Here is a 13,116-nt window from a genome sequence, read left to right as displayed (position 1 = left end):
CCGGGGACAAGCGGCCTATTGTTGCTGGCGTTCTGAGGCTTTCTGTCGCTGCTGCTAATACTGGGCTTGAACTTGCCGCTGACCCGCGCATCTGTCTCTTCCCAAGACACAGGAGACAGCAGGCAGTGTGGGACGTCAAGAAAAACAGGCCCGGCACACCCGTGACCCCTGCAGTGGCGGCCATGTCTGCGGGGCGTTACGTAACCTCCAAGGAGATGATGTCCAAAATAAATAAGAAATGGACGAAACGTTTCACCCGCCATAAAATCTTCACTTTCATCTAAACTGCTCCATTTCTTCTAAGGAGGAAACGCAGGACATGGAGGGGAGTGGGAGAACGATATAAGATCCGCCGCCATGTCTGACCGTCACACGGAGAAACCTACAAGTTCTGGAGAATTGTGGGAAAGGATTCCGTATAACTTGTATTTCATTCATGTAACGCCCTAATCTTAAGAGTCCAATGGGCGGTGCTACTGAGTGACTGACAGCCTGCACTGTAGGACTGGCCATATCCGACCACCCATTGGACTCCTGAGAATAGAAAGAGCAAGGGTTTAGGATGCCGGTGTCCCTCCCGGTGAGGCCTGGACCCCATGTGACCAATCTGTGACCTCAGAGGTCGCTGGAGAGGGTCCGATGATGTCACTCACATACGGAACGCTGCGGCGAGGGGAGTATGTTTTATGGGCTTTTCATTTTATTTTACACCTGCCAGGCCTCCAAGCCCCAGACAACGCCCTGCAATGTATCTGGACTGTGCGAATCAGAATTTAGGATTATTTTCAATGTCTTCCCCAGTTCTGTATACTGTGTGTGGCCGCTTATGGTATATATGTATGAAACCTTCATCTATAGCAGGGATAGGGAACGTACGGCTTTCCAGCTGTTGCAAAACTACAACTCCCAGCATGCATACTGGCTCTGCTGTTCTTGGAACTCCCATGGAAGTGAATGGAGCATGCTGGGAGTTGTAGTTTCACAGGAGTTGGAGGAATCCAACATGAGGCCATAAGTGTGCATTCTGTAAGGAGGAAAAACATGTAGCAGGTGGAGGATTTGGCATTTTGTGGCCCCAACCAAAGTTATGTCTGGGGATAAGACTACCCCGTAATATCCGCACACACCATACTGCCGCCTCACATACAGTATAATAACCCCTTAATGCCCCTATACAGAGTATACTAACTCTTTAGAGCCCCCATACACAGTATAATACCCCCTTATTGCCCCTCCACACAGTGTAATGCCCCCTTAGTGGCCCCCACACAGTGTAATGCCCCCTTAGTGGCCCCCACACAGTATAATACCCCCTTATTGCCCCACCACACAGTATTATGCCCCCTTAGTGGCCCCCACACTTGCCTGTTACATTGACCTCCCTCCTCCGTTTTGCCGCCCCCATTGAGTATAATATCAGCCATTACATAATGAATAACCCAATAAGTAACGGCCAACATAGAAAGAAAAAACCATTCAGCCGTGTCTTGTGGGTCGGCCCTGGACAGAGATCTGCTGGGACTGATTTCTTAATTTTATTTCGGAATTATCGGCAAGTAGTGGTCAATGGGGCCCCCTCTTATCTCTGGGCCCCGGAAACAGGGAACCTGTGCAGATCCTGGGCCACAGAGAGCAGCTGACGTCTGTCCACTAGGGGGCATCATCTGAGACTGCTGGTATAAGAAGACACTGTATAGAGCAGCGGGCTGAGCCGGTCAGGGCATTGCTGAGACTTGTGGTGTCACCAGATGATTTAGGGGGGATCAGATAATTTGCTGCGACTGTTTTGACTCCGAACCCCTTATGTGTGCATTGTGGCCAACAGGGGGGAGGTAAAGAGATTCTTGGTGGGAAGGTGTCGGGGATTGTGGAGGGGTCTCCATGTAGAGGCCGCACGTGGAGCCCTGGAGGATTTCATATGTAAGTGTTATATTCCTTCAGGCCTCGTGGAATAAGGAGGGGGGGCACAAACTTTCACATATGACACACTTCTGACTTTTCAACAAACACTCCAACACATATGAGTGAGCGCTGGAAGGAGCTGTCAGAGCCCCAAGTAGGCCGGAGGGTAGAAACCAAGCTATTTATATACCGCTGCTGGTGTCAGCAATATGGCCGCCATTAACCCTATGCATGCTAAGAGCGGAGTCAGAGACCTTAAAGGGGCGCTCCACTTATATAGGATAAGCTGATATTTACACCTACTAAGTCCTTAGTTACTACAGTCCAACACTGATGGCGTGGCGCCCCCTATGGGAAACGCTGAGATGTGTTTGCCAAAGAGCTTACACTCTAAGGGTCGTTGCACACGGAGTTAATGCATAATACATGTGCATAGAATACATGGGTAAGAATAACACTCCCATTGGCTTCAATGAAATTTTTTACACGTGTAAAAAACGCGTCAAAATACGCTTCACGTTTCTTGGCACGTATTTTGACGCTTTTTTTTTTTTGTGTGTAAAAATCCTCATTCATGTGAATAGGAAAACTCATCATGTGGTGACCATTTATGCAATGGATGTTTTTAACCCCACGTAGCGAACCGCAGCGCAAAAACATACGCAAATTTTTGCGTGAGATTTCAAAATTCGATTTCCGATCATTTACCAGTCGATCCCGATCATAACATTTGCTCGATCACCAATCGGGATCCGATCTTTTCCGAACCCGATCACTCAACCCTAAAAATGTATTAAAAATTCAGCGGGGGGCGTTGGCATAAAATACGCCCCCCGCTGCCTGTGTCTGACCCTGTTCACACTTGGGTGAGTCGCTGCAATGGAGCCTTCACATGGAGTAAACACGCGTGCAAAATACATGTGTAAAAATACGCCTGTATAATGTCATTGAAGTCAATGGGAGTCTTATTTTTTGTATTTTGCAAAAATACACATGCGTTTACTCCCCAATTCTACAACTTATAGAATGGGATCATCTCCGCAGCCCGTGCACCGATTTCTGCAGGGAACTGAAAACCCCAAATACAGGGGCAGCCTGGTCACTGAGGGGTATATAGGGAGGGGGGCATTCACACAGGGCGGATTTGTTGTACCCATTATTGAAAATCAGTGCTTCTGCATCCGCTGCGTGTGAATTGACTCCTATTGCTATCCCCAGTCTGCGGCTATGAGGACATGCTGGTAGTTGTAGTCCCCCAGGACGATGCTTGCTATGAAGAGTCAGAAACGTCTCGGGCTTTAAGAGAAGTGCATGTTGTGTCCGCTATATGCCGCAGCGGTGCCGCACACGTCTGTCCTGTCGCCTCCCACGTGTGATTCCTCTCCAGGGGGCGTGTCCAACGTTAACCACACCCCCGACAGGCGTGGAAACCCCTAAAGCCCCGCCCTCCGCTGAGTTCTATTGAGCGCGGGGCGGGGTCAGGCTCAGGTGGGCGTGGTCCTGTAGTCGGAGATTTTAAATCCCAGGCGGCGGCGTTGTTGTGCTGCAGAGTGTGATCAGAGCCTGAGCGGGGAGCAGTGCGGCGCCAGCGGATCTATAGCACCGGACACAATGCTGAAGAACTGCGGGAGGAAATTTCTGCTGTCCCTGGTCGGGGCTACTGTCACCTGCCTGCTGGTGCTCATGGTGGACCAGCAGAGCCGGCAGGTGGTGGTCCTGGAGCTGCCACCACAGGGGAAGGACCTTAGTCCAGGAAAGCGACTGGTACTGGTGGAGGAACCTTCTCCAGCCCAGACCATGGAAGGAGCAGAGGCATCAGCTGCTCATGCCAAGGGGGCTCAGACCTTCTCGGCTTATATCAACAAGCTGACCCGGGTGAGGAGAGACGTGGAGCAGGTGGTGACCCCAACCCCAGAGGAGCCCCCCCTGGAGAACATCACCGCCAACGAGGTCTTCATAGCGGTGAAGACCACCAAGAAATTCCACCGATCCAGGATGGACCTTCTCATGGACACTTGGATCTCCAGGAACAAGGAACAGGTGAGACGCTGATGCTAAATCTATCATCCTGACACACTGTAACAGCCCCTCAGCTGTGGTGACAATGGCCGCCAAGGCATTTGTCACATCCATTGACAGTGACAGCTGTGCTGGTGATTCTCAGATGTCTATCAATGCATTGTGGTCATAGACCTGAGATATTTATCTGCAGAGCCAGCTATGTGATGTACAAATCTGCAGATACAAATCTGATGTCTATGGTGAGATTGCAGTCTAGTGCATGGTCCTATCCTAAAGAGAAATCCTACTCTGCTTTGTTTAATTTGCCAAATGTAAAGATGAGGCCGATGTGTAGAGTAAAGTCATGTGTCCACCAGAAACCTTCTGCAGATGTTTGACCTTGCATGGTCACCACTACAGGAGACAATGTCCTTACTAGGTAGAGTTTACGAGTTGTTGTTGTGCGGCATAGACTTACAAGGCTCTAAGATGTCTATATTGTTTTGTATATGGTGAAACCTCTCCAAAAGACCACCTCTTTGAGAAGTCCACCCTCCTAGTCCATGACAGTTCCTAGTCTTGTCATATACTATGTGTTCATTGAGAAGACCACTTACTTTCCATGACAGTTCAGCCCCGTCATGCACTGTCTTCTTTGAGAAGACCACCCTCCTATTCCATGACCGTTCCTAGCTCCATATACTATGACTACTTTGAGAAGACCACCTTCATTTTCAATGAGCGTTCTCAGTCTTATCCTATACTATGTCTTCCTTGAGAAGACCACTCATTTTTCTTGACCGTTCAGTCTTATTATACACTCTTCATTGAGGAGACCACCCTTGTTTTCCACGACAGTCCAGTCTCATCATGCATTATGACTTCTTTGAGAAGACCACTCACTTTCCTTGACCATTGAGTCTCATCCTATACCATGTCTTTGTCATTGAGAAGACCACTCACTTTCCTTGACCATTGAGTCTCCTCATATACCATGTCTTTGTCATTGAGAAGACCACTCATGTTCCTTGACCATTCAGTCTTATCCTATACCATGTCTTTGTCAGTGAGAAGACCACTCACTTTCCTTGGCCATTGAGTCTCATCCTATACCATGTCTTTGTCATTGAGAAGACCACTCACTTTCCTTGACCGTTCAGTCTTATCGTAGACTCTTCATTAAGACCATTCTCAGTCCCTTCCTAGACTGTGACTTCTTTGAGAAGACCACCTCCTATACCACCATGGGTGGTCATCTCAAAGTGGTTTCACAGTAGTTCCTTGAACCTACTTGGAGGAGCCTTCACAAGCTCTTGAGATGTTGCGTATAGTTGCAATGCTCTACCAAACATCATCAAAGCTTCCTGTCAGGATCTGAAGGAACCTGTGTTAGACTGAAGTGTCGGCTTCTAGAAGGTCTTGGCCTGGTCTTTAGATGCTTTTACCTGGTGTATAAATTCTCCTTTTCAAGAGTCTCTTTCATTGTGACTTTTTTTTTTCCTTAAGGGAAATAAAATCTGACTTCTGAATGAGAATCCAAGACTCCATTGAAGATCAGGGGGAGAGAGGATAAATTTCAAGAGTCTTATAGAATGACATCCCTTAGAATGAATGTCTTCTTTGGTTTCTCATTGTTCTGTTGAGTTTTGCAGGCAGTTTGAGTTCCCAGGGACCGAGGCTGTTCTCTCACGCTGTCCCCCTGCGTTGGATAACAATGCCCCTTTTCTCCAAGCAAGGAGAAAGGCTTTTGCCGCCTCATCCATGAGGCTTTTATCATGGGAACACTTAAGTCCAAGCTATCGCTGTGGTGTCCAGGTCAGGTTGCCTAGAGATGTGGGCCAATGAAGCCCCAAGACGAGGGGGGTTAGCTAGTAAGAGTAGGGGGGGTAGTAGCATTCTGGGATCCCCTTTGACAGGTTGACAGTCCTTGAAGGCCGTTTCAGGGAAATGTGACCAAAATAGGTTTGGAAGTGGAGTCTTTATTGGGCTGGTGGAGCTGGTGTTGGGTTCATTGAGATAAGGCTTGACAGCTACTCAGGGCTCGCACTATAGATGGGGGATAATCCTCTTTAAGGCCTAAAAAAAAAAATTTCTAGCAAGTGTCATGGACAATAGAAAGCCTCTGCGCGCTGGCCCTTTAAGAGCAGAAGGTTTTATGCAAATCTCCTTTAACTGTTCCTTTTCGGAGGACGAGTCTCCACTTCTTCTTCTTGTATACAGTCAGCAATGATCTTGTGTTTTGTCAACAGCTCATACTAAATTGCAGTTTTTCTGCCAGGTCCTGAGGGTACACGTGGAATTTCCAGTCCGCCGTGCCCCGGGGTAGTAAACATCCAGTGTTTAACCCAAAACAGAGTAGTCGCCCACTCACACACGCGCTCAGCCTTCATTATTGGCACTCATGCCTCCTCCACCTAGTGGCTTCCTTCTTCTGAGGTTTAACCCTTCCAGGGTTAATGCCGTGTCTTATCTGGTCGCCTTGGAGGACACAGTGTCTTTGATGGACACAATAGGGCCGGGTATCCCGTATCTTGTTCTGGTGCTCGGATATGGTTACCTCGCTCTATTGTCTCGGCTTTGGTTTCCGATGACTATGTTGGAGACTTTATTAAGATATGGACCACCGGGCACGGTGAGGGGGCGACCTGTCATGGCCTAGTGACCGATACTACATATTTAATGGACATAGACTTCAGTAGCTCGATGCCCTCGTTGTAATGGAATCCGAGTAGATGTTGTGGTCTATTTGTAGCTTTGGAGGACAATGGCTGCCCCCTGGGGCTATTGGATATGTAGATACTGTGTAATGGTAAACTGCGTAGCTCTTGGTGTATTTTGTATCCGTGAGTGACAGGTGGGACTGGTATAAGGGTTAATATTCTGCTGATATCATCAGACTTCACTTGTCCAAGAACAATATATAGCACGCGCCTCCGGCAGGGAACGGGTTCTGCACACATCAGATACCTAAGATCCTCTGGATGGGACATCAGCACGACTTGTGTCTGCACCCCTGGCAATGACAAGACAGGTTGCCCCTGTCCTCAGGTCTAACGGCTCAGGAAAGGCGTGCCGTGCTCCTGACATGCTCCTGACGTGCCGCTCTGTGTACATATCAACAAGGATCAGCCTGGAAGAATTCACATGTGTTTGGGGTATAAACATACCTGAGTTTATGGTCCAATCCGATCAGATCTAACCAGGAAGAACTGGTTGTGACCTCCTGGAGCAGGTTCTTGGGGGCGAGCAGAGTCTGCACAACCTGTATCCAAAAATATACAAAACAGGGTGAGGAGGTAATTTTTTTTGTTTTTAATTGCTAGGGTTGAGCCGAGAGCCAGTGTTTTGGGTTCACCTGTTGGATGTCTTGTATTGCTGACGGTGTCCTCCTCCCATAAGAACCTTCTCAGCGGAGCAGGTATCATCCTGTCAAACCTGTCTGCTGGCACCGCAGCGGGAAATTCAAATTTCAAAAAATTCACGTCCAAGATCGGAGATTGCACCACCATTTGTGTATTGTGCGTCGCTCATTATACACAACATCATACTATACCCCCTCCTGCCCCTCCCGACAGGCAAATTTACCAAAGGGGCTACCCATTGTTAGGACTAGTAGCAAGACCAGACCTCTTGGGGGGGTGACCGAGGGAGGGGTTGGGGGTCCTCCATTGTCCACACCTACTGCAGCGGTGGTCTCTATTGTTACGAGAGGAGTTGGCATCCTGTCATTATTTAAGCCGCTGATTTTTAGAACAATGACGTTTCCTCTGCCCCTTTTCTTAAGGGACTGAACATTTGGTGACCGAAACTAAAAATTTCGAGAAGTTCAGAGAACAAAAATAAATCTTCAAATTGAAAGTCGACGGCTAAAAACCAGAAGTAAGATTTTAGAAGAATCGGGCGAATGAGTCACCGAAGTGGGGCGGTTGTGACATTATGGAAGATTTTTTTGTAACTTTTTGAGAATTTTTGTATCCTTGGCATGAATGAAGTTTCTCGCCCTCCCCCCACCTCGCTTGTCACTTTGCTCTCCTGCCAGCTTGACATTCACTGTCACCTACATGTTAGCAAAGCTGTAAAACTTCTGAGACGTCTTATAAAACCCGCAATCGACACTTTTGAACCCTGTACTTTGCCTTAAGGTGTTAACCTCGCCTCTTCCAGAAAGTTGTCGCTGCCTTGAAGAAAATACTTAAAGGAACCAAAAACTCCTTCACTAGATGAATGCGCTGACTGTAAGAGCAGAGGCGGATCTATACGCTTATATATACCGCTATACCATTGGGGTAAGGGTTACTCTTTTTGGAATGCCCAAATTCTGGCATTCCTTAAGGAGCAGATGAAGGTTAATTGTTGGGGTTTAATTAGATTTCCTGGCCGGGCTCCTGAAGCCTTGGGCCTGGCAGGAAGGGGTGTGAGGCAGGGACTCTGCAGATCACCGATATCTCCCAAGAGGTGACACTTAGGGCTTTAAGCAGGCCGTCCCTTCCTTCCAAGGAGCAAGGAGCAGGCAAGCGGTCTACAAGTTTCCGGAGTTTCCTTCCAAGCTGTTCCTTTCCTGTTCATCCATACAGAAAGGAGACTCTTATTCCAGAGCCAGGAATCATCCCATTGTCTCTTTAGGTCTCGGTAGGGAAGAAGGAGGGGTAAGGGGCCGATGACCACGGGGTCCGATTGTTCTTGAGACCTGGCAATAAACAGTCTTTTTATCTATTAATAGTATAAAGGCTTCTCCTAGGGTGATGAAACGAACCTGCGATAAGATAAGCGCCGTACCTTCCTACCGGCCGTCGCCGCGATCGTGTCGCTTCAATGTGTTGACCATGAAGTCAAGTTCAGCAGATAGGAAGGGAGGGCGACGTATACGAGTCCCGACAATGGGCACAATAACCACTTTAACCAATTTCAGCCTTTCTTGTGTTAAATTCATCTCCATCAATAATCCTAGACCCCCTCCCCAACCTTATTCTCTTCCACCCCCCACCCCACCCCAAACAGGCGGAAGAATAGGTCTCCGCATCAATCATTTTCTTTTCTTCTCCCTTCAATACCCCAAGCTTAACCAGGCCAGCTGTATGCTAATAAGGACGGACATGTCTCGGCTTAAACTCTCCCCCTACGACGGAGGGTAGCCGGCGACATTTAGCCCCTTTTGTTAGAAAACAGGCTCCCAACTTTTCCCCTCCGACATAAAGAATACCCACTGCCAGCGTAAATGATTGTTGACGGTGACGCTAGCACTTCAGCCGCTTTCCAGGGCACTTCCCTCCTACCACTTTGTCTTTTGTTGCCCTGTTTTCTCTTCTCTTTGTTGCACGCTTCTTATTTATCTTCCGCCCAAGGTGGCGACCGGCAGCTGGCACCGCGCTCCCTTCTTCTAGCTTTCTCCAAAACTGATTGATGGGACTTATGTTTTCTCGTGTTGTGAATATCTTCCTCCCCACAACAATAAGGACGCACAATGAAAACCTAACCACAGAGACAGCCGACATCTGCTTAGCCCGAGCTGTGTAAATAAGGGAGTGCGGCCGGGCAGGTGGAAGAAGGTAGAGCGGGGCGGGGGAAGGAAGGTAGCCGTCAGATAGGCAACTCCATGAACCTGAGATATTGAGTTACATAGGAACGGCTGGGGGCGTGAAGACAAAAAATAAGAATCTGAAAACAAGCGGGCAGGTGCTAAGGCTGGCAGAGCCCTCTGGGCGCTCCATGCCAGGGCTCGTGCCATAGACAGCTGCTCTTACTGTACAAAAAGTGCAATGTTGTATGTTATTCTATAGACCTGTATACATCATACGCTGGATTATAACCTGTAGGGATCATCGTTGCCTTCTGCGTATTGTTTTTGGCAAATCGACCCCGTCCCTTATAGAACAAAGCCCTGGAGTAAAAATCTTCCTCCATTGTCATTTACCAGCCTCAGGGGTTTTATTCTTGAATTTTTTAACCAACACAGCTGTCTCTATTCAAAGCCTCCCCACACAATAGGGAACGGCTTGTGGATCTGCACGGGGTTAGCTCCAAATTACATGCCCCCCCCAACCATCTGCTCTTCTGCCTCCTATTTGAATAAGCCTCCCAGGTGCGCAGAAAATCTAATGTTCCCTTTGTCGGGATTGTATCTTTCAGACTTACATTTTTACGGACGGCGAAGACGAGGAGCTGCAACAAAAGACAGGTGAGCTTGAGTTTACGTTTCCTTAATGATATTGTTGTAATTGAATTTTTTTTGCAGGAGAGGTGAGTACCTAAAGCCTAAATCCGAAAGGAACAAAAAGTTGCAAGATCTTGAATAGTAAAAAAAGTTGCCATTTTGATTTGTATCAACTTTTTGGCCTTATGTTTTCAAAAAGATATTGGGCTTTAAACCCAACGTTCTGTTTAAGACGCTGCAAACGTATTGGGTCGGTCAATATTGGGATAAGACGGGGTGGTTAAGTGCCCCTCGGCTTTGTCAAGGCGTAATCCTTACAAATGGTCGTCGTCCTGCTCTGGGCTCCTTAGACTGTATCTTAGCCCTTGTTTTTATGGTTAAGACCTTCTTAACTAGACTGCTGAGGAGTAATCTGTAGTATTAACCAGTATGGATAGTGGGGGGCTGGAACACCAGCAGAGGGGTGGGTTTTGTACTAATGCGGCATGTGTATTTTTTCTTCCCCCGTTGAGTCGGGGTCACGGCCTTTATTCTGCTCATGTAAATGATTTCCATTCAGACTACTGATACAGCTTCTATTGAGCGCACGCAGCCAGTAACAGGTGGCCTGATCTGGGAAAGTCCATGCTCAATGGGACAGCGTTCCTTGAAAAAAAAAAAAAAAAAAATAGCTTGGGGAGGGTGGACTTGTAATTAACCCTTTCAAAATCCCCCCCACACACACACACTTGAGGTTGCCCAGCCCCCCATTCTTTGCAAAGTGACAATGTCGTGTTCCATCTGCTACCTCCATCCCCCATGGATGTTCTTCTCGAATGTAACCTTATACCCTCTCCCCCAGCAGCTGTATTAAACCACGCTTGCAATGACCGATCATAACCCATAATTCTTTGCAAGTTGCTTCCATATTAACTTTTTCTTTGTATTGTCATTTTTTGCAGGAAATGTCATCAGCACGAACTGCTCCGCCGCTCACAGCCGTCAAGCCTTGTCCTGCAAGATGGCCGTGGAGTATGACAAGTTCATAGAGTCCAACAAGAAGTAAGGGTCCAAAAATTACAAAAATGAGCGGCTTCTTGAAAAGTTTTAGGTACTTACATGGGGCTGCTTTCTTGTATCTAAGCTTTTGTCTCTACTTCTCAGGTGGTTCTGTCATGTGGATGACGATAACTACGTCAACATGAAGACTCTGCTAAAACTGCTCTCCCGGTACCTCCATACTGATGACCTCTATATCGGGAAGCCAAGCTTAGATCGGCCCATCCAAGCAACCGAGAGGATCAGTGAAAGCAAGATGGTAAGCTACATAGACCCCCGGTAGGACTATGACCCATGATAACCTTTAGACGGTATTTTTCGAAACGTAGCTTGATCTATATACTAATGATATATTCTCTTCGCAGCGTCCAGTCAACTTCTGGTTCGCCACTGGAGGAGCCGGCTTCTGCATCAGCCGTGGACTGGCATTGAAAATGAGTCCATGGGCAAGGTAAGAATTGGTGGTATCAATACCTTTCCATGGAATGGCCAATGTTTCTTATGGCACTGAAGGTTGAAATGGAATTTTTTAAAAATAAAAATTCTTGGTTTTTTTTGTTAGTGGTGGACACTTCATGAACACCGCCGAGAAGATCAGACTTCCCGATGACTGTACCATTGGTTACATCATAGAGTCTGTGCTGGGTGTAAAATTAATCCGGAGCAACCTCTTTCATTCTCATTTGGAGAACCTGCACCAAGTTCCTCAAAGTGAAATCCACAATCAGGTAAGGAACAGAATCCATTGTGGAAGGAGGAGACTTGTAATATATACCGGGTAGAACGTGAGTGAGCAAAAACGGCATGTTTAGCATTATTGGAAAAACTTGGGTTGTAATAAAGTTCTTTGTTTCTTAGGTGACGTTAAGTTATGGAATGTTTGAAAATAAGAGGAACGCAATCCTGATGAAGGGGGCTTTTTCAGTTGAAGAGGATCCATCAAGGTGAACAACATTTAGTGTTATACCTAATTTTTTATTATTGTTTTATATCCCAAAGGTGTCTATTAAGCTGAACAACACCTCCTAGTTTAATAAAACCATAGGTTCACCAACCTATAGCCCTACAAATCCAGAGGAAGTTAAAAACTCCTATATTAGTTGAAAAATTCCTTCCCGACTCCAAGTTTGGCAGAATAAATTTGTGGATCTACCTCTTAGCTCTAAAAAATCTATTCCCCATTTGATAGCTTAATGCAAAGTCATTTTTTATGCACCTACCATCCCGGACGAGCCCCCATAGTTGTATAAAATGTTGATGAAAACTTCTAGGAATCTAAACTTGTTCTCTTCTTTCCAGATTCCGATCCATCCATTGTCTGTTGTATCCCGACACACCTTGGTGCCCCAAGAATATTAGCTATTAGAAGACTACAAATCTTCTTCAACCTCGTCCCAAGTTTCCCTGGTATCCGAAGGGCTATGTGGGACCTGTACGTGTTACCCTTGCTGTGAACGTTGCCGATTTCTGTGCATTGAACGCACAGTGTTTGGTTACATAGGCTGCTGTGCGGCCGGTTACTGTCTCTGCTTCCGCAGCCAGTGACAGCTTATCTCTACAGAGCACCTCCTCGTGTGGCTGAGAGGTGTGCGGACTTCTGGAACAGAGCCTGAAGACTGGCATACTTAGTGCTTGTATGTCACGTGGCCTCTAGACTCTTAAAAAAAAATTGCTTTGCAGTGTCTGCTATTCTTATAGAATGTATGCTGAAGACCTGCTTGCTAAACATTTGCTTCCTGTGAGCTACCTATAGTATATTAATGGCTTTCCCTATAGTGGACCAAAACTTCAAGCACCAATTCTGGTGATCTGGACCCATGTCCTTCTATCCCCGAGTTACTGAAATACTTAAACTTTTTGGTACTTTTTATGTCGGCTTGTAATGATTCCAGCAGGACCTTCTTGGTGCTACTAATTTTTAACTTCTCATAGGTCTTGCGTGCAGTTTTGGGAAAGCTTTGAGTTTATTTTAGAGAATGTTTCCCCCCCTTTACATTTCTTAGGCTCCGGATTTATGTCCAAAT

The 13,116-nt window shown here is 46.9% G+C and overlaps 1 protein-coding gene across 1 annotated transcript; it reads left to right on the top strand.

Moving 5' to 3' along the window:
- Positions 1–3,463: 3,463 nt before the first annotated feature.
- On the top strand, positions 3,464–12,851 carry LFNG (LFNG O-fucosylpeptide 3-beta-N-acetylglucosaminyltransferase). The gene is made up of 8 exons (XM_075285563.1): positions 3,464–3,942; positions 10,030–10,078; positions 10,996–11,095; positions 11,198–11,351; positions 11,458–11,543; positions 11,655–11,820; positions 11,951–12,036; positions 12,392–12,851. The coding sequence occupies exons 1-8, from the start codon at positions 3,514–3,516 to the stop codon at positions 12,456–12,458; spliced, it is 1,137 nt and encodes a 378-aa protein (XP_075141664.1). The 5' UTR covers positions 3,464–3,513; the 3' UTR covers positions 12,459–12,851.
- The last annotated feature ends 265 nt before the right edge of the window (positions 12,852–13,116 follow it).

This window comes from Leptodactylus fuscus, chromosome 8, assembly GCF_031893055.1.
Source record: "Leptodactylus fuscus isolate aLepFus1 chromosome 8, aLepFus1.hap2, whole genome shotgun sequence".
Classification (NCBI taxonomy): domain Eukaryota; kingdom Metazoa; phylum Chordata; class Amphibia; order Anura; family Leptodactylidae; genus Leptodactylus; species Leptodactylus fuscus.
The sequence above is the reverse complement of the archived record's forward strand: the minus strand, read 5'-3'. Positions and strand labels throughout refer to the sequence as shown.